Raw genomic sequence first — 22,637 nt, forward strand, 5'->3', positions numbered from 1 at the left:
GTATGTGATAAAATCCAACCGCCATTCATGATTAAAATCTCACTGTAAACTAGGAATAGAGAACTTCTTTGACTTGATAAAGAGTATCTATAGAAACTGTACAGTTAACAATACACTTAATGGTGAGAAACTAGAAACTTTCCCACTAAGATCAGGTACAAAGCAAGGATGTCCCCTTTCATCCTTCCTTTCCACTCCTAAGTACTACCTATTGCAATAAGACAAAATGAAATAAAACTTATACATTTTGAGAAGGGAAGAAAGAGGTGACAATTCAGGGAAGAGATGATCATCAATTGGGTTGGTTCCAAGGAGAAGGGAGAAAGGTAGATGGATTCCATGTATATTTAGACAAATGAATCTGTTAGACAGTGATAGATTAGATGTGGAGAATGAGTAAGAAGGAGGAATCAATAATGAATCCAGCTTGTAATTTAATCAGTGGTCATGCTCAGGGAACCTTAAGAGAAAGAGGTTAGAGGGTAGGGGGGTAGTGAGGTCAGTTTCAAATTTTGTTTTAGGCACTGAGGGGTACATTAGTGGAGATGGCTTCAGAAGTGTGAATTAGGAGTTACTGGGTTATTGAAGAGATAGGCCTTGTGTTCTCATCTGAAATCTTTAGTGACTTGTGAAATATGGTATCTTAAATTTTTTGTACTTTGTGTGTGGCCACTTTTTCTTAATCTTGGCCTATATTTTTATTTTCATTTTATTGAGAAGAAATTATTTTGTCACAAAGTGATGAAGATAGGGGAGGGAAAGATCAGGTGAGTAGTCAAAAGTGCTTAAAACAATAGGCAATGTCAAAGTGACTTGTACCTTGGTCATTTGTTCTTTTGATAATTTAAGTTGCCTTAAAAAATAATTTGGGTTGTCTTCTAAAATGTCATGTTGTAATATAATGAGTATAATGTAATGAGAGCGTATTGTAATTTATACTTTTGTCATTAAACCTTATCACTCTAAAAATAGTTTTGTTATTATACCTTGCCTGTCTAAGGTATCATATCATAGAGTGCGTTCCAAGAGATATTTAAAGATATTAGTATTCTGTTAGATGCTGTCATTAGTTTGTTTACTGGCATAGTCATTAGATGTATTTGGAAAGTTGTAGCTGGTATTAATGTGTATTGTGAAGAAGCCAACTATATTCATGGCTATTTAAGTTTTTCTTATGTATGTCTATTTTTATTTTTATTATTTCCTCAGAGTTAAAGTAAAAACAGAATCTCAGGACCCCACGTCTTCATGGAGATCACTTATTCCAGTCATAAAAGTTAATGTGAGCACAGTAAGTAAATTCTACTGCAATTAATGTTTAGTGGGTTAATAACAGAGCCTCTTATTTTTGCAAATAAACTTTTCACTTGAGAAAATAAAGTAATTTTTAGGGTTGTTTTGGTTCCAAAGTTCATAAAGCATGAAAGAATTATTTTAACATCAGTACTATCTTAGCACAAATTTATTAGGTTATAAGGGCTATTTATTCACAAGTACTTAAATTTCTTTAAACACCGGTCTAAATTGATCAGTGGGGTAGTTTGAATACTATATAGTTCTAAAGTGGAACTATAGTTGTTTATACAACAATACTAAATGTTTAAACAACATTTAGTTGTTGTTTGAAAATGTCTGTTATTAGGTCAACAAGGGAAAAAATATGGCTTGTATATTATATCATAATGTCTCCTGTCTACTTTTTAGGGACGTTTGGCCTTTGGAAATCATTACCAACCTCAGACTCTATGTATCAACTTTGATGATGCTTTCTTAACTTATACTACAAAGCCACCTTCCAGTCATCTTGATCAATTTATGCATATTGTGAAAGGAAAGCTTGAAAATGTTCGAGTCATGCTTGTTCCCAGTCCGAGATATGTTGGTCTTCAAAATGATGAGTAAGAAAGTTATAAAAATAACTTCTTTATATCTAATATAGATATCAGTTAGAATCTTCAGCATCCTTTTAAGTTTTTATTGTTACATATTGGGCAATAATTGAGTATATTTCTCTATTAAATCAGTTAACAGTGTAGTCTTTATAAGATAAATGGATATACTATTCTTTGATGAACTCTAATTTTAAATATTTTCTAAAAGATTAGAACTATAATGGTACCTTTTTCCTTCTCACTGTATTTGGGAAACTTATTTTGGGCAGTTAAACTTTCATGTTTGTATTTTAGAAAATATGTATAACAGGTAGATTTGTATTTTTGGGAGGGATGAATTAATAGTATATTCAATAAATGCAGTATAGTGGAGTACTATTTTCTGTCTAGCTTTCCAGATTTGTTTTGTCTTCAGTGAAGTAGCTGCTTCACATTGTATGAATAATACCCACTAGACACATTGTGTGAAGGATGCAGACTAAACTCACTCTCATTGTGGTGGGATGCTTTCATATGAATGGAATGGGACTCTGAAGGAACAGCAGACACATTACTCTCATCTGACTCCAGGTCACAGGCTCATGGGGGGATAAGAGCCTCATGTCTTTATGTTATTCTCAATCTGTTCTTTTTTGTGATGGAGACTCTGTGGTTGCACTTGTGTAATTTAAATGTATATGTAATAAGTTTCCACTATGTCGCAGCTTTTATCTTTGTGTGTAGGCAATATAAAGCTTATGAAGTTATAAGAAGCATGAATATTCCTTCTTAGTTCTAACTTTTGGCTGTCTTGTATTAGATTTTCTGGGGCTTGGGTAGAATGATGTAGAAGTTTTCCCTACTTGAGAACCAAGGAGGCTGTGTGTTTAGCTCACCTCACTCTTAACCACAGATTTTGCTAAGCATCTTGTAGAATGTGGGCTGTGTACACATTTCTATATTTATGGGTAAAATTATAATATTGAATAAGTCTGGATTTTGTGAAAATTACTAGAGTAACATAAAAGATGTTTTGCTATTAATTTTTGTAAAAAGATTTAAAATTGTATTTTTCACTCTTCAGAAGTAGGAGTGGAGATTAAATGATATTAAACATTAACTTTTGTCACTTAATACGTATTTTTAAAGTTTATTTTGAGAGAGAGAGCACGTGAGTGGGGGAGGAGCAGAAAAAGAGGGGGAGAGAGAATCCAGTAGGCGGCACACTGTCAGCATGGAGCCTGACACAGGGCTCTATCCACAAACCCCCACAAACAGGGAGATCATGACTTGAGCCAAAATCAAGAGTCAGACCTTAACTGACTGAGCCACCTAGGTGCCCCCGTTTAACACATACTTAGAAGAAGATTGCTGAATTTGTATATATTATCTTATAACTGAGAAGTTCCTTTTGCTATGCAAGGAAGATGTGGTTGTGTATGGATGACAAAGAGAAAGGTTGCTGAATCAAAGCAAATAAAGTTTGTGAGAAAGTGATTGTAGAGAGACATTCATTCCAGAGTGTTTTCAAGTTGATCAACTAAATATTCTTGGAAATAGATAATATAAAGTTGTTAGAAAAAAAATGACTTAACATTTTTTAATTTAATGTTTCTGAAAGATTAAAGTTTATTTTAGAAATATATAAAATATTTCTTATTCAGTTATAAAGTATTGTTAATTTAAAATGGTTGAATTTTAAGCTTAGTTTTAAATTTTTATTGCAAATGCAGAATATAATTGTAGTGATCATTGTTCTCTTGTATTTAATTAAACTTTGTTTAAATTGATTTCTCTCATTTCAATCTTAAAAAATGTAAAACAAATTTTCTTTTTTCTTTTTCTTTCTGAAACTAATATATTGACTAAAAATTTTTTAGTGCCACTTTATTATTTAGTCTAATATGGAATATCTAGCTATGGAACACTTCCTTGTCCCTGTGAATGATGTTTACCCTTTTCAAGATGCTACAGTTGATTGCTTTTTAGATTTTTTTCTCTTTTTGTTTTCCCCTATTACTACCATAATTAGAATACTGAACATTTTATTTTTTAGTTTCTTGTCAAGTTGGTTTCCATATAACACCCAGTGCTCATCCCAACAAGTGCCCTCTTCTATGCCCATCATTCCCCTTCCCCCCACCCCTATCAGCCCTCAGTTCTCAGTCTTTAAGAGTCTCTTGGGGTGCCTGGGTGACTCAGTCAGTTAAGTATCTGACTTCGGCTCAGGTCATGATCTCACAGTTCGTGGGTTCGAGCCCCGCCTTGGGCTCTGTGCTGACAGCTCAGAACCTGGAGCCTGTGTCTCCCTCTCTCTCTGCCCCTCCCCTACTCATGCTTCCCCTACTCATGCTTTGTCTCTCTGTTTAAAAAATGAAAAAAACTATAAAAAAAAAAAAGAGTCTCTTTGCCTCCCTCCCTAGGGCTCCCCAACTATTTTTTTCCCCTTCACCTCTCCCATGGTCCTCTGTTAAGTTTCTCCTGTTCCACATATGAGTGAAAACATATGGTATCTGTCCTTTTCTGCCTGTCTTATTTCACCTAGGCAACGTTCCATCCACGTTGCTACAAATGGTCAGATTTCATCCTTTCTCATTGCCATGTAGTAGAATATTGAACATTTTATTTTCCGGAGATGTGCTTAGTTTGCCTTCTCCCCTCCTCTTCTAGACCACCAAGATTAATGGGAGAAGGTTTTGTGGTGATGCAGTCAAATGATGTTGACATCTACTACTACATGGATGAACCAGGTATTAATCTTTGAAAGTATGTTTCATAGCTACAGTTCTGTTTCTTCTACGAAGTGTTGATATTTAATGATGTTTTAAGTCTCCTTAGGATAAAATAAACATCAATAAATGGGAAATGTGGATGTCAGAATGCTTGCCTAAAGAATGTCAATGTCATTTGTCAAAAATTAAATATTTATTTCAGACCAAAGGAGAACAATATAGGAATCTTTGGTTCAGTTCTGTTTTTAGAAGTATACCTCAAAAATTGTGAAAGTAAGTGACCTTCTGTGAAAATCTCTAGAGAATGTGGTGACAATTAAGGTAGTTCATACTATCTTAAGAAAATAATCATGGTATATTAGATTTGAGGCTTAAAGTTTAAGGATTGAAATCTAGCTGGTTACAATGCCTCACAAGTGGTTTGAATTTTACAAAAGTAGCTAAGCATTAGACTTTTAGCTCTTTTTTCCTACTTCTGGCCTTTTACTGCCTTTCATGGGATTTGTGAAGTCAAAGTATTTTCAAAATAAAGCTAGAATGTTATTTGCCTGTTTCACCATATTGACATTTTCACTGTTGGTACAAAAGCAATGATGGGTAAAGCTGTTGGTGCTTTAGCATGAATTAAGCTCCGTGTACTGCTAATCACTGTCTTTTTCACTGCCACACCTTTATAGTAAAACAACAAATGCCAGTGTCACTTTAAAATGTCTTTGATTAAGAAGTAACAATTATTTTTATCAAATCTTGACCCTTGAGTAAACTTTTCAGTATTCAGTTGTGATAAAATGGCGAGTACACATAATGCAGATATACAGCATACCAAAGTATTCTGATGTTTGGAGGAAAAGCACTTGGGATAGTTGAGTTCCAAGCTGAACTGTTTGTTCTTTTCATGCAGCACGAGTTTCACTTGAAGAAGCGACTAGGGACAAACTATGATTTTGAGTTCTCATAAAAAATAAGAATTTTGGAATATTTGGGTTTGCTACTGTGAGTGGGAGGACTTTTCTGATGAGACCAACAGTGATATTAACAAATTAATTTTTAAAATGTTTAATAATGTTTGGGAAGCATATACATATGTCTGTGAACTGATATTTTCCAAATGTAGGATATTACAAAGTCATGCCATGGTTAAAAGATCTATTCAAAGTATAAGAGAGAGAAGTAAAGTTTAATGTATCAGGGTATGAAAAATTCATTGATAGGGTTTCAGATTCCACATTTGCAACTAACTTGTAAGAAACTACCACATGCTGAATTTTAGTGTAGTGTCAGAGAAGATGACCCAAAATTATCTGAAAAAAACTATTAGAATACCTGTTTATTTGAGGCTAGGTTTTCTTCAAATCCTTGAACAACAGATGAAATGCAGAAGCAGCTATGAGAATTCACTTGTTTTTATTAAGCTGGACATTAAAGAGATTTGCCAAAGTAAAAACAATGCCAACACTTATTATCAAATTAATTTGTTTTAGAAAATATGGTTATTTTTCATTAGAAAGTATTTTCATTAAAAATAGAATTAAAATTTCATTTTTTTAATAGTTTTTTCATATTCTCATTAAATTTTATGAAGCATTTCATTATTTCAACATATAATCAGTTCATTTTTATTAAACATTATGTCAACATGTAGTGTGTTCTTTGTTACTTTAAAAGTAAAGTTTATAAAAATTGCTCAATTTCCGTTTTGAATGCAGTAAATTTTGATAGAGATAATACCAGAAAATCCTACTTTGCATCCTCACTAATTTTATGAGTGTAAAGGATTACTGAAATCAAAATGTTTTTAGAACTCCTGATCTAGGGAATCTTTTAACAGTAATTTTAAGTAATTGCCTCTATGTTGTGTATTCTGCAATACAGGACTTGTTCCAGAAGAAACAGAAGAAAATACTGAAGGAGAAATGAGCAGTGAGGATTGCAAATTACAAGATTTGCCTCCATGTTGGGGATTGGATATAGTTTGTGGTAAAGGAACGGATTTCAACTATGGGCCATGGGCCGATAGGCAGAGGTACTAGAGTAAATTATATTTGTAGTAAGTCTTTAAATGTATTAAGACAACACTATAATTTTTATAAAAAGTAGCTTAATATTTTTATAAGCTTTTTTTATTATGGCAGGGTAAGGTATCACAAAACATTTTAATTCAAATTATAACTTGTTTGTAGAGAAATTGGCATAAGCAAGTTCACTCTAAAGGAGGGACTAATTCGTTAGAAAAATGGTGAATGAGGAGTGTATTTATTGATTCCTGTGTTTTTTCTTTTGTATTTAATCAATGAATATGCCTGGAATTGTTGAGGCTGTGGAGATTCAGAGATAAAAGACATCTGTAGTTTAGTATTAGTGAGGATAGAGAAACAAAAGTGTTTTATTAAGTGCTATAAGAGAGGTAAAAAAAAGTCTCAGTGAAAAACTCAGAAAGGTACTATACTAGTTTGCTTAGACTGCCATAACAAAGTACCACAGACTGTGGTTTAAGCAACAGACATTATTCACAATTTTGGAGTTTAGAATTCCCAGATCAAAGTGTTGGTAGGTTTGGTTTCTTCTGAGGGCTGTGAGGAAAGAATGTGTTTCAAGACTTCTCTCCTTGGCTTGTAGATGGCTATCTTCTCGTGGTCTTCCCTTTATATGTCTTGTAGGCCTCTGTGTCCACATTTCCTTGTCTTAGAAGGAAATGACTCATATTGAATTAGGGCCCACCCTAATGACCTCATTTTAACTTAATTACTGTTTAAAGATCCTATCTCCAAACATCAAATTCTCAGGTCCTCAAGATTAGGACTTCAACATATGAATTTTTAGGGGACACAGTTCTTCCCATAACAGGTACGTAACTCATCAGAGGAGAGAAGAATTGGGGAAGACTTTTTAGTAGAGGTAACATGTGAGTTGAATTTTGAAACCTAAGTAGGAGTTAGCCAAGGAAGGAAGAGGAGGACAAATAATTGAGGCAAAAGAAGAGTTCTGCAAATGCATGATGACATTTGTTTTAAAGTTTCTACAGGCATTAGATTTGTAGAAAGTTAAGAAATAGAGATTTTAGGGGTGCCTGGGTGGCTCAGTTGGTTAAGCGCCTGACTTCAGCTCAGGTCATGATCTCACGGTTCCTGGGTTCGAGCCCCGCGTCGGGCTCTGTGCTGACAGCTAGCTCAGAGCCTGGAGCTTGTTTTGGATTCTGTATCTCCCCTGCTCACGCTGTCTCTCTCTCTCTTTCTCTCTCAGAAATAAATAAAACATTAAAAACAAAAAAAGAAATAGAGATTTTATAGTAGAGGTAATGGACAGTGTCTGAAAGGTTTTTTAAAAAAGTTTTTTAGTCATTCTATTAATTTTGAAGAAATTATTATTTTAGTGTATTCTGAACATTTTTCTACTTATTAAAGAATTTTAAGTAAATAAAGATATTTACCACTAATTATGAAGGAATAACTAAATTTTTATGTAAATATACATTGCCTAAAGCTGGTTTAGTTGTTTTGTTCACAAATTAGCTTGAATGGAGAAATACAAGCTAAATCATTCACTGAAGCAGGCCTTACTTACTGGGCCATTGTTGGACTAATGAAGAGTGCTGATAGTGTCTTGATACACTCTTTTTATACTTGTTTTAAAAAAATGCTTTCTGCCCAGCACTATTAGAAGAATTATACACATTGTTAACTGGAAAGTTCTATTAATCTTGATATCTCTAGTATGTAGGAATATCTGCCCCATTAAATGTAGCTATTAATAATTGTATCATAAGTAAATAAGTTTGTCACTTGAAAACTCTCCCAACATGCTAATATAGTACCTCATTGAGTTCTGGGTTAGGTTATTTGTTAGACTTGAAAGTAAACAGTTTAAAATTTCAGGTTAGAAAACAAATGCTTTTCAAATTACTGTATTTAAATTTTCCTTTTATGATCAGGCTTTTCCTCTGTTACAGGAAAAATACAGCCATGCTGTATATATAGTGGAATAGTTGGAAATGAGGGTTTTTACATCCCATTATGTAACTGTTACAAACTGTTACATTTGAAAGGACAAAATTAAAAATCAGTATTTTAACACAGATACATAAATATCTTTGCATTTTAAAGAGTTGAACAAAGCGTGATTATTCTTAAACTATATTAATTTTGTTACCTTAAAAATATTAGAGTATATTTACATGAAAATCCAAACAAATTCTTTTACTAGTTAGCCCTATTCACTTCTGAGGAGGTGATCTTTGTATTACATAGAGAAATGACAATGAAGTTAATATAAAAGAAAAATTTGCTGTATGAACTGTTTTTAGTAGCCATGTTAGGAGATACCTTTCTTAATCTGGACTTAGCAAAACTTTTCATATTTATTTAAAAAAGAGAAAAATACTAATGTATTACTTCGCTTCTCACTTACATGTACAAATGATGCATTTCCTCAGTTGTAGCCATTTCCTTTTCTTCTTTCCCATTTTGAATTTCTATACAAATATAAATTATAATCAGAAATGAATAGTAAGGTCAGTTTTCTTAGCCTCCGCTGAGATGTAAGAAATTTAGGAAGAAAACTGTTTTGCTATTGGGTGCTAGTTCATTCAGTTTTGGGAAAAGTTTTTGATCTCTGATGTAGAATGACTTTTTAGCTTGTAGATTTTGATTTCATTTCTACCACCTTTACATGATTTTCTGAATCTTTAAGATATTCAACTTTTCCTTCATGACATTTTCTTTCTGAGAGTTTTCAGGACAGTTAAAATACAAACTGTATGAGATTTGTACTTAATCCTTAGATGATAATTACAATAATGCAAACATTCCTGACATTGTTTAATTTCTTACTGCTTTCACATAGGTACTTTCATTATATTTTCACACTTGATTCTCATAACCCAGTGAGATACACAGGACAGGTATGGTAAACTTACTATACCTTTGAGAAAATGGAGATGCAGAGAGGTTCAGTGATTTGGGCAAGATGATACTATAGCATCTAGAGCTAAGACTCAAATCAGCCCTTCAAGTCCACTGTTCTTTTCATTATATCCTGCTACCCACAAATAGTCCATTTTCATCTAATGATCATACTGGATTTTTTTTTGTCTTTTATGTCTTAATAGTCTTAGTTTTAAATATTTGTGCGTTGTAGCCAAAACATTTGCAGGACGTTATTTTCCTTTCATACACACTCCTTTAATCATGGCGAGTTATAGTCTATGATGGGTCAGTTTGAAAATTTTGTTCTGTTCATCTAATTTTTCCTAATCTTATTTATTCCAAGTAGCATTTTTTGTTACTCGTGACTCTGTTTTCAACCCTTCCTGTTTAAAATCCACAAACCAGCACCTTCTCTGAATTATGAATAACATTACGTAATTTTGACTGATATAGGAGACTCTGAAATGGAAATTCCTTGTGTTCATTCATCTTTGTTAAATGATGAGAGGAGGCAAATATGTTAGAACTTTGGCTTCTTTACTTTTAAGAGATCTATTGCTCTGCAGACTCTTACTGATAGAATATTGATTAAAAATAATGATTATGAGGGGCGCCTGGGTGGCTTAGTCGGTTAAGTGTCCGACTTTTGCTTAGGTCATGATCTCGCGGTTCATGGGTTCGAGCCCCGCGTCGGGCTCTGTGCTGACTGCCAGCTCAGAGCCTGGAGCCTGTTTCAGTCTGTGACTCCATCTCTCTGACCCTCCCCTGCTCACACTGTCACTCTCTCTGTCTCCTAGAAATAAATTAAAAAAAAAAAATGATTATGACAAATAGTAGAAATAATAGCCATTTTTTCCATCATCATGTAATGCCAAGTCTTTTCCATGTAGGCTGTCGTTTAATCATCAGATCTATTCTGTGACAGCAGTTATGTTATTCTTATTTTATAGACAAGAAAGCACGTCACGTGTCCTCAGAAGGGTTAAGTAAATTAACCAGAGTAGAATAATGATTCTAATTATACTATTCTTCTTCAGTTTTTTCTTTGCCTTTTGGACAATTGATTTACTTGAATGAAGCAATTAAAAGTTTTTAATTTCTCACCGAATGCTTGAATAGTGCAAATTTGTTCTTACCTAGATCTCATTTGACAATACACAAAACTCTGGAAGTATGAAGCATTGGAGAAAACAGTCTTTTGGTTTTTACTGAAAAGAAATTAGAGTAGGTGTTATTTTGTGAGTTAATTTTTTTCTATTTCATGTCCAATTTTTAAGTGAGATAGCAGTGATAGATACCAATAGAATATTGATATTGCTTCCTTATAAACATAATTTTGCTTGAATAACAGGTTATTCTTTCCACCTCCTTATATAGAGATTGTTTATGGAAGTTTTTCTTCCCACCTGATTATCAAGTTCTGAAAGTTTCTGAAATTGCACAGCCTGGGAAACCACGACAGATCCTTGCTTTTGAACTGCGAATGAATATTATTGCAGATGCTACAATTGATTTGCTGTTTACCAAAAATAGGGTAATTATTGAAATAATACAGTAGAAAATAGTGTTTAAAATTTTAACATTGTTTCGTAGAGTCTTTTTCTGGCGACTAGTTCTATACTTAGATTCATTTCTATGAGCTTCCTACCACCTTCCCTCTGCAATAATTGTATATATTGCTTTCATTAAGTGCCAAAACTAGAAAAATTAGTAATAGACCTTTCTTTTATAGTCTAGCTCATTTTCTTTTTTTCCTGGCTAAATTATTTTAGTGTATTTTTGGTAAAAGTTTGAACTTTTGTTCTTAGGAACTTTTAATACCTTAATATCATTGATGATTATATTTTGTCTGTGATAATAACAGAAAAGGAAAGATGGGAGTATAATTAACTAGTGAGAAAATAATTGTTTTATGTGAATTAATTTTTTTCTTTTGGTAGGAAACAAATGCTGTACATGTAAATGTAGGAGCTGGCTCATATTTAGAAATTAATATTCCAATGACAGTTGAGGAAAACGGTAAGCTGCAATGAGTACTTTTCTATTTTAAATAATTAATGAGGGAGTAATTAACATATAAATAATAGTTTGCTAGCCCATTTAGACTAATATTAATGGGGTTTTCTTTTTCAGTTTTCTATTACATTTACTTAACAGTACTTATTACATAATTAAATTATTTGTGCACTTAGAAAGGAAAAAAATTTTTATTAAATTAGGTCTTATGTTTTCATTATACCCTATACTTCTATTTTGTAAGACTCAGCATAATTTGTTTAACATACATTTTCCCTATTAGTCTGTTGCTCTGTGAGACTAAGTGCTGTGTCTTTTTTTTTAACTGATGTAAATTTGGTGCTGAACCCAGTACCTGGTACGTGGGCAGTACTTGATTGAATAACTGATAGGTTTTGTTTTAGGTTATATTGTTGATAGATTTTGTTAGAGAGTAAACCTGGACTTTGAACAATATAACTTTAAGAAAGCAGAACATTACATGTTTAAGAACTAAGTAATACTTTTATTTGCTATAGTTTCAGCTGGGCTAATCTAAATTCACTATGCATTTGAAATTTGGACTCTGATACGAGTCAATAATGTGATTAAATACATTTCATTAAATTTATTAAAATATTATAAGGCATTCATTTTTCCTTCCTCTTCCTATCTTTTTATTATATTTGTAGTTGAGAGGAATTAAAATGAAATTCTGCTTTATTTATTCACTTCCTTCAGAGTATAGAGAATAGCAGCTTACTCATTTAAAAAAAAATTTTAACACATTTGTTTTTGAGAGACAGAGAGACAGAGCATGACTGAGGGAGGGGCAGAGAGAGAGGGAGACACAGAATCTGAAACAGGCTCCAGACTCTGAGTTGTCAGCACAGAGCTCCATGTGAGGCTTGAACCCACAAACTGCAAAATCATGACCTGAGCTGAAGTCGGACACTTAACCGACAGAGCCACCCAGGCGCCCCCATATTTTTAAGTCACTAACCAACAATGTTACTATGGCTACATATAATTAAAGAATTTTTATGTCACTCCTGGCTTTCTTTACTTGGTTCTGTCAACTTTTTTTGTTGCTGGTGTAAGAGGAAAGCTGGTAGAAGTTGACTACATTCGTTAACTTTCATACGCAGGTAGTAATTGGGTCTGCCTGCTTAGATAATCAGTTTTGAAATGGTGACTGAGAATGGCATAGTGTATCTTTTCCCTGTAACTTTGAGGCTATTTTAATGAAGAGTTAAGCCTTACCTTTGCTAGTTTTTAAAAGAGTAATCATTCTGAGTCTTGAGATTCTTGTCAGATGCTTGAGATTCTCTAGGACTGGTTGATTGAGGGTAATGCATTGGAAAAAACATCTTTTAGAATAGCCTTAATTACAGGCTTAATTGCATAATTGGAAAAAGACAGTTGACAATTGCACAAAGTTGAAAATGGTTCAATTAAGGGAGTGCTTCTACCTGCCACTTTTAAACTGATATTGCACATAGGGAGTATTTGTGCAGAATTTTTTTGTACAGTTATTGGTGTACAGGGTAAGGGAGCCACTGAGGGCTGAGGGGATCAGTACTTCAAGCATACTTAATTGTGAATTCATGAGAAGTGCCACAGCACATTGGTTGTGGAACTATATGAGTTAAGGGTCTAAGGTTCTTGGTAAAAGTTAACTGGCTTTTAAGATAACTGAGGAAAAACAGACTTAAGTCTTAAACATTAACAAAATATAATTCAAATATATTTAAAACATTTTTTAAAAATTCAAGCTTTTGAAAAAAAATGCCCAGAGCAGGATGCATGTTGAACTAGCTGTATAAAATAACCGTTGTGTTAGTGTGCTTAGAAGGGCAGCACTTCAAGAAAAGAAGTGAAGTAATCTATGCTTTTCTTTTCTTTTCTTTTCTTTTCTTTACTCTTTTCTTCTCTTCTCTTTTCTTTTCTTTTCTTTTCTTTTCTTTTCTTTTCTTTTCTTTTCGGAATGGGGCTATGTTGTTTGCTAACTGACATTACGTAAGGAATAGCTGTTTAGAAACTATCATCACATAAGTTACAGTTGAAAATGATGAAAATAGGTATCCTTGAGTCCAGGGGAGAAGAAAAGACATGGGAATCGTCTTTAATAGTGGAAAACTTCATTTAGAGAGTAGGCTTATAGTTTTGCACTGGAAAGCAAAGTCAGCATGGATACTCTATGAAGATGGAACTTGCCTCCTTTAGAGCCATCCAAAACGAGAGTCGTCACCTATTAGGTAGCAGGCTCCCCTCATTGGGGGGTTTTATATAGTGTCTGATCACCGTTTTTCAGGGATTCTCTCTTTGGGTGATGATGGGGGTTGTTTACAGTACAATTTTTTAATCACTATATATATATATATTTTTTTTTAGGTTCTTAATTTTTATGTTTTCACTTACTAGGTTATACTCCTGCAATTAAAGGACAGCTTTTACATGTTGATGCCACCACCAGTATGCAGTACCGCACCCTTTTAGAAGCAGAAATGTTAGCAGTAAGTCTAGAGTATATAATGATATGTATACATACATAAAATCTGAATTTGATTTTAATTTTTTACTATAAAATTTTAATGACCAGGAAGTCATTAAATGGTTCACCTTCTCATACAAGAACCACTGGTGCTCTTGACCCTATTTTGTGAAGAGGAGTAGATTTCCAGTGCTGTGGACTGTGTCTGGCATCGCTCTTTTGCCCTGCTTCTGCTTTTGGGCTAAGTGAATATAAGGCACAATGCTAATATGGTATTGGTCTTTAAAAATATGAAAAGTTGTTGGAATATTATTTTTAAACTTTATTTTATGACTAGACTATTCTTGTGTTATAAGTAAGATGATCTTTTACTGTATGTTTCTGACCCCATTTGGATTCTTTCTTACGGCTTAATAAGTCATTTTGCTTTTTACTTGATGAGTGAGGTAAAAAGAAGAAAATTTTATTGATACCCTAGAGCGCTACATATTATAAAAAATATGGAAATGCTTATGATTAAAATCTCAGATTTGAGACTCGTTAATCAGGCAGATTATTTATCAGGCACAGCAACAGTAACAATAATATCAAAAGCCACTATGTAGAATGGCTGATGGAGAGGATTCTTTTATAAGATGGTATCATTAGGTCCTTAATTGTTAAAAAAAAAAAAAAGTATATTTACAGATGATATACATATATAGGTATATATATGTAAAGTCAAGGAAAATTTTATGATTACCAAGAATATATTGAATATCATAAATGTATATTAAACTGGCATAGTCAGCATTTTAATGAATTCCTGAGCTCTTGCTGGTAAATGATGCTGCAATAATGCTATTCCTGGTCAGGCAGCTCTTGCCAAATTTTGACATATGTAATATACAACAAAGCACCATGTCAGATCTATAATTGCCAAACTTCCAAATGGAAACCTGGCCTGGGAGGAGCTGGTGACCACACATCTGTGTGATAGTATGCATTGTGCTCCACGTCCCCAACCCTGAGCCTCTCACATAACAGATCTGGTTTGAGGAGGAATGAAGGATATTGGCTATTGCTCTGTTAGTTTAGCTAGAGTACAGTATCAAAACCATAGCCTGATTTATTGTTCTTAAAGTTCTCTGGCCACATCATGACTTAGTATTTCAAGGAGCGAGATGTAACCATGGAGACTGACGTTTAGTCACAGTAACATTGAAATCTTTGAGGGATCTTTTTTTCAGCTCAGCAGGAAAATAAGTTTTAATTACTCACAAGTGTGTGTGAGTTTATTTTTAATGCTCTTCACACAATGTCACATTTGAAACTCTAACATTTTTACTTAATGTTTTGTTTGCAGTTCCACATCAATGCCAGTTACCCCCGAATATGGAACATGCCACAGACATGGCAGTGTGAACTAGAGGTTTATAAAGCCACCTACCACTTCATCTTTGCACAGAAGAACTTCTTTACTGGTAACTTTCTAATAAATGTAAATACAGTGAAATTTATCACAGTGAACTTGTTTACATTCAGTAAGTTTTGCTTTTAGATTCAACCTCTGGGATTTGATGATAGAGTTCATACTTTATTTTACACTTCTTTTGGGGCTGGGCATATAAAAGGGAAAATTTAAAAACAGATACTTTGTTTTCTCTTTTACCTCAAACAAGAAAAATATGAACCCAAAATTGGGCTTAGAAAAAAAATGAAAGAACTTATCTTAGGCTGGTCTTTGTGTCAATCTAGTGGGAATAATTTGGGGAGGATGAATCAATTTCTTTCTTTACTTGAATTAGGCATCAGCATGGTTTCATTATTTTGTTTCGATTATTGTAATCTACAAACAGTATATTCAAATGATCAAGTATTTAAAAAATTTTTTTTATTGTATGGTTGACATGTTGCATTTGTTTTGGTCATACTACATGGTGATTCAACAACTCTGTATATTATTCTGTGCTCACCACAAGTGTGGCTACCCTTTGTCTCCATACAATGATATTAGAATACCATTGACTGTATTCCCTTTGCTGTGCCTTTCATTCCCATGACTTACTCATTCCATTACTAGAAGCCTGTAACTCTCACTACCCTTCAACTGTTATCCTTACCTCTTTACCCCCTTCTCCTCTGGCAGCCATCAATTTGTTTTCTAGAGTTATGGATCTGTTTCTGCTTTTTTGTTTATTTGTTTGTTAGATTCAACATGCAGGTGAAATCATATGGCATTTGTCTTTCCTTGTCTGATTTATTTCACTTAGTGTTACCCTCTAAGTCTATGTTGCTGCAAATGACAAAATTTAATTCTTTTTTTATGTCTGTGTAATATCCCTGTGGGTGTGTGGGTGCATGTGTGCATGCGTGTGTGTGTGTGTGTGTGTGTGTGTGTCTGTGTGTGTGTACGTGTCTCTGACACCCCGTCCCCCCGGATCTTTATTCATCTACCATGGTCACTTAGTTTGTTACCATATCTTGACTATTGTAAATAATACTACAGTAAATATAGGGGTGCTATGAGTTAGTGTTTTCATTTTCTTTGAGTCAATACACAGTAGTGGAATTAATGGATCATATGATACTTCTATTTTTAAGTTTTTGAGGAACCTCCATACTGTTTTCTACAGTGGCCGTACCAATTTACATTACTACCACCAGTGCAAGAGGGTATGTTATTTTGTATTTGGAGCTGCTGCTTATTCCTTTTTATTGGCATGGATACTGAGTTGATATTATCTATTTTTTGAAGCAAATTATAATAGCCACTCATATCTCATGGGTTTAGGAACATGTAGTCTTGGTCTCTAACAGAAGTATTACTACACAAAAAGTCATATTTAAAGAATGTTCCCATAAAAAGTTTAGCTAAGCAGAATTGGTCTGATTTTCCAGAGTCATTGGCTACCCCAGAGCCCTCTACTATTTGCTTTACTGATCGCTGCATTTATCCATCCATCCATCCGTCCATCCTTTCCTCTCAGTCATCTGATTAAAAATCTGTATTACAGGCATCTGATCTGTGCTGAGTACTCTTAGATAATTGGGGATATAGTATTAAGGTATTCATAGATAGTCTTCCCTGACTTTAATTACTAGCAATATAATATTTGCCAAATTATCTAATTATTTAACCTTCTGTTTCCTTATCTATGAAATGGAGATAATAATTTCTGCCCTAATTTTGCTATTGCTAGAATTTGGAAATTTTATAATGTTGTTACTACAGTATGTTCAATCATAAGTCTTTTATATTTGTTTTCTAGTTTGATTGGGAACTTTTCCGTGGGGACTAGATAGAATGCTTCTGCATTCCTGAAGTTACAGAATTCTTTAACGCTTACGTCAGAGTGCCAGTAGTAGAAATTGTAACAAAATCCCTGACAAGTTAAGCTTTTGTGAGTGAAGTTGAACATTGACTAAGTACTCTTCAATTCAGATTTATGAAAAACATAGCTAAAACTTAATAGCGCATCTTATGTGTCTCTGTTCTAAGCAATTTGCATATACTCTGGTTTCTCTTCAGATCGCATAAATCTTTCGCCTTTTACTAAGCAATTTGCATATATTAAATTGTTGAATCTTTATAATAATTCCTGAGATCGATATTGTTACCCTTGGTTTACAGATGAGGAAAATAAGTTATAGTGTGGTCAAGCAGCTTGTTCAGGGTCATACAACTAGTAAGTCTGTCAAGCTGGTATTCCAACCCAACTAGTCTGGCTCAAGAATATGTTATATATAGTTTCTTCAGCAGTAGCCATTTCCCTTTCACTTAAGATTTTGTATTTTTTAACTTTGCTAACTTTTTATTTTTTTAAAAAAATGTTTGCTTATTTATTTATTTTGAGAGAGAGAAAGTGACAAGGGCAGAGAGAGGTGGAGATAGAGAATCCCACACAGGCTCCATGCAGAGCCCACTGTGGGGCTCCATTCCACAAATTGCGGTATTATGCCCTGAGCTGAAATCAAGAATCGGGTATTTAACCAACTGAGCCAGCCAGGCACCGCACTTTATTAACATTTTAAAATAGGTTCCTATTGGGGCACCTGGGTGGCTTAGTCGGTTAAGCGTCCGACTTTTGCTTAGGTCATGATCTCGCGGTTCGTGGGTTTGAGCCCCGCGTTGGGCTCTGTGCTGACTGCCAGCTCAGAGCCTGGAGCCTGTTTCAGAGTCTGTGACTCTCTCTCTCTCTCACCCTCCCCTGCTCACGCTCTCTCTCTCTCTCTCTCTCTCTCCTAGAAATAAATAAAACATTAAACAAATTAAAAAAAAATTTTAAATAGGTTTCTATTTTTGAGCATTTAGTCCTTCACATTTCCCCTTTTTAGACTTTAGCAGTGCTAAGAATAGTTGGAATAGATAATTTCTCAAGATTTAAAACTTTTAATTTTGTAATAACACTTTCATTTAGACTGAACATTGTATTAGTCACTTTTAAACAGCCAAGTACACATTTTCCAAATTACAGTCTTCTTTATCCTATATTGTTTTCTTTATCTCTAATCTTTTAAGTATATACCTATTGTAATTCACCTTTTTGGTTTTTTTTTCTAAAATTTATTTGGAGAAATTTAAAGAAAAAATAAAGGTACAGAACAGAAGTTCTCATATCCCAGATTTTATAGCTCTAGCATTTAGTCATATTTCTTCTGTTGCTTTCTAGAATCCTTTAAAAACTTATTTATTATTTAAAAAGGATGACTATTATTGAGTAATATAGGTTTAGCCTCAGAGTGAGCATACTTGGTCACAAAGAATTGCTTTTCTCTTTTCTCAGTTTTATATTTCCCTATTGACAGAATTCTGCAGAAAACAGTTGACTAATTTGGAATGAGGGAATGCCTGATATTCCTCAATAACCATTCTTACATCAATTATTAGTGAAATATAGTTGTTCTTAAGAGATTTCAGTGTGGGGCAATGATAGCTTCAAGATAAAGATAAGAAAGAATCTCAGGAATTAAAGATATAAAACAAAGGGACAGGTGAAATCTTTTCTGGTAATAGCAAAATTGATTTAGATTTACTCTGATAAGGCGGAGAAGAAAGTAGTATTAACAATATTGCAAAGCTGCAGTACAATTGACCGACATTTTATAGGGTATTTGCCTAACAACCTACTATAAAGTGAGTTTTGGATGAGTTTTTCCACATAAATATTTAGATTACCAACTTAATAACTTATTTTTTAAAAACTTTTATTTAAATTCCAGTTAGTTAATATACAGAGTAATATTAGTTTCAGGTGTACAATATAGAGATTCAGCACTTTCATACGATATCTGGTACTTATTACAAACTTAGTAACTTTTAAAAATGTGATGTCTAAATGAGTAAGGCAGTCATCAAGAAAGTGCTTCCTTTATTATTATTAGTAGTAGTATTTAATGTTCATTTTTAAGACAGAGACAGAGTGTGAGTGGGGGAGGGGCAGAGAGAAAGGGAGACACAGAATCTGAAGCAGGCTCCAGGCTCTGAGCCATCAGCACAGAGCCTGACATGGGGCTCGAACTCATGAACGTGAGATCATGACCTGAGCCAAAGCTGGATGCTCAACCAACTGAGCTACCTACGGGGGCCCCTCTTCCTTTTTTTAAATCAGGTTATTTCTTAAGACCATCTGCTAATGAGAGCAGCTTTTGGTTTAAGGAGAAATATATTGGGGCATCTGGGTGGCTCAGTCGGTTAAGCCTCCAACTCTTGATCTCAGCTCAGGTCTTGTTTCAGGGTCCTGAGTTCAAGCCCTGCACTGGGCTCCATGCTGGGGTGAAGCCTACTTAAAAAAACAAAACAAAACAAAACCAAAAAATTCCCCAAAAAACAAAATAGCTGTTAGAAGTAGCTGTTCAGGCTCTTAGTAAAAATATTTTGTGACCATAGTTTTTAATATTTAGCAGTAAAGGTATTTGTAAGGTGGTAAGGAAACCATATTGAAGAAAATATTGAAATTTGAAATAAAATATTGAAGAAAAAACTAATAAGACTTATTAAGATAGAAACTGGCTAATAACTTTATATAAAATTACATTGGTTTTCTGAGATGATTAGTGGATTATTTGAGTTTATGTTTGTTTTGCTAGCAGTTATATCTTAATCTTTTAACTAGAAGTGTAAAGTAGATAAATGCAACCAATGAAAGTTTAAAGTCTCTTATTAATATCAATTGATTCAAAACATATATAAACCACGATCTCAGCCCACAGAGAATTTATGGACATACCGCTTATGGGCATTTCTTGTTTTGAACTGTTTATCAGTCTCAAGAATATTGGCATATGCACTAGACATAAATAAAGCAGTGCAAAACAGTGTATATTTTGAGTACTAGCATGAAGTAAAACTAACAAATGGATGTAAGACTTGAATACAGAGGAAATCACTGTGATCTGAAGGTAATCAGGAAAAGTAAGGTAATCAGAAAATCTAAAATGGTCTTTATAATTGGACAGAGTAATATTAACTGAGATTTGCATATGGCTCTGGAGAATATTCCAAAGAACATTTACTTATATTACCTTCATGACTTTGAAAAGAGCTGTTATTGCTCTTCCTGAGTTAATAAGAAGAAATTGAATCAGGGAGACATCAGTGACTTGGGTAGATGCATGAGACTAGCAAGTGGAAGAGACATTTAAGAATATTTCTTGGGCTGTGGACCCTGTGCTTTCTATGTAGTATCATGCTGGGTTTTCCTCCACTAGCAGTTTGTGAGAATTATTTATTTATTTATTTATTTATATTTTAATTTCCATCCAAATTAGTTAGCATATAGTGCAACAATGATTTCAGGAGTGATTTCTTAAGTCCCTTACCCATTTAGCCCCTCCCCCTCCCACAACCTCTCTACCAACCCTCTGTTTGTTTTCTGTATTTAAGAGTCTCTTATGTTTTGTCCCCGTGCCTGTTTTTGTATTATTTTTCCTTCCCATCCCTTATGTTCATCTGTTTTGTATCTTAAATTCCTCATATGAGTGAAGTCATATTTGTCTTTCTCTGACTGACTAATTTCACTTAGCATAATACCCTCTAGTTCCATCTATGTAGTTGCAAATGGCAAAATTTCATTCTTTTTGATTGCCAAGTAATACTCCATTATGTGTGTATATGTGTATGTATATGTGTGTATGTATACATATGTGTATATGTGTGTATATATCTGTGTGTGTATACATACATGCATATATAAATATATACACACACATATATATTTATATATACCACATCTTCTTTAGCCATTCATCAGTCAGTGGACACTTGGGCTCTTTCAGTACTTTGGCTATTGTCGATAGTGCTGCTATAAACATTGGGGTGCATGTGCCCCTTCGAAACAGCACACCTGTATCCCTTGGATAAATACCTAGTAGTACAATTGCTGGGCCATAGGGTAGTTCTATTTTTAACTTTTTGAGGAATCTCCATACTGTTTTCCAGAGTGGCTGCACCAGTTTGCGTTCCCACTAGTAGTGCAGAAGAGATCCCTCTTTCTCTGCATCCTCACCAACATCTGTTGCTGCCTGAATTGTTAATGTTAGCCATTCTGAGAAGTGTGAGGTGGCATCTCATTGTGGTTTTGATTTGTATTTCCCTGATGATGAGTGATGTTGAGTATTGTTTCCTGTGTCTGTTGGCCATCTGGATGTCTTCTTTGGAGAAGTGTTTGTTCATGTCTTTAGCCCATTTCTTCTTCACTGGATTATTTATATTTTTTGGGGGGGGGGGTGTTGAGTTTGATAAGTTCTTTATAGATTTTGGATACTAACCCGTTATCTGATATGTCTTCTCCCAATCTGTCAGTTGCCTTTTAGTTTTGCTGATTGTTTTCTTCACTGTGCAGAAGCTTTTTATTTTGACAAAGATCCCAATTGTGCTGTTGTTAAAGATGGTTAGAGTTTTCCTTCAGCAGGGAGGATACCAAAGAGTATACTTATTTTAGATATGATGAATAGTTTGAGTAAAAGTTCAGGACTAAAAGTATTTATGAAGAAGAAAAGTGAGAAAATAAGCTTGATGAATGATAAGTTTATATTGTAGAGTCGATTAATTCCGTTGATGACTTTGGGGCATCTCTCAATTGCTAACCATTGTGCTAAAGAATAAAGTTAAAAAATTGGGATGGAGTCATGTTAGGTAGGTAGGGTGGCATATGGAAGTAAAAGTTTAATAGTGACCATAGATACTATGCGGTATAACAAACCACTGTGATTACTTGTTAAGTGAAGTAAAAATATATTTAAAGTAAAAGTGTCAAGTGGAATTTTTCCTTATTCATAGAACAGGTAATTGTCATATGGCTTTTATTGATGAGATAATAAAACTGCATATTATTAATGTTAATTTAAATCATTAACATTCGATACTAAATGTATTATTTTGCCATTTTATTAAGAGAGGGATTTTGTGTGCACAAGCTTCTGTGCATTGCAGCTAAATTTTAAATTTCATATAATATTCTATAGATAAACTTGACTTCTGATTTCCTTATTGAATATAATATCTTTCAGTTTAAAAATCTCATTTAAAATCCAAAGAAACCATGTTATGTATTTATTCATTAAAAAAAAAATTTTTTAATGTTTATTTTTGAGAGGGGAAAGCATGAAAAGGGGAGAAGCAGAGAGAGAGAGAGAGAGAGAG

General features: G+C 33.8%; 1 protein-coding gene across 1 annotated transcript in view; it reads left to right on the forward strand.

Annotated features, from left to right (window-relative positions):
- Positions 1-22,637, forward strand: part of BLTP1 (bridge-like lipid transfer protein family member 1) — a 205,727-nt gene that overhangs the window by 38,259 nt on the left and 144,831 nt on the right. Inside the window, exons 8-15 of the mRNA XM_077770881.1 lie at positions 1,210-1,291; positions 1,705-1,898; positions 4,542-4,621; positions 6,476-6,626; positions 10,903-11,059; positions 11,466-11,544; positions 13,945-14,036; positions 15,360-15,477. Coding sequence (XP_077627007.1) covers positions 1,210-1,291; positions 1,705-1,898; positions 4,542-4,621; positions 6,476-6,626; positions 10,903-11,059; positions 11,466-11,544; positions 13,945-14,036; positions 15,360-15,477 — 953 coding nt within the window. The remainder of the gene's footprint in view (positions 1-1,209; positions 1,292-1,704; positions 1,899-4,541; positions 4,622-6,475; positions 6,627-10,902; positions 11,060-11,465; positions 11,545-13,944; positions 14,037-15,359; positions 15,478-22,637) is intronic.

Source organism: Crocuta crocuta, unplaced genomic scaffold (assembly GCF_008692635.1).
Source record: "Crocuta crocuta isolate KB4526 unplaced genomic scaffold, BGI_CrCroc_1.0 scaffold331, whole genome shotgun sequence".
Lineage (NCBI taxonomy): Eukaryota > Metazoa > Chordata > Mammalia > Carnivora > Hyaenidae > Crocuta > Crocuta crocuta.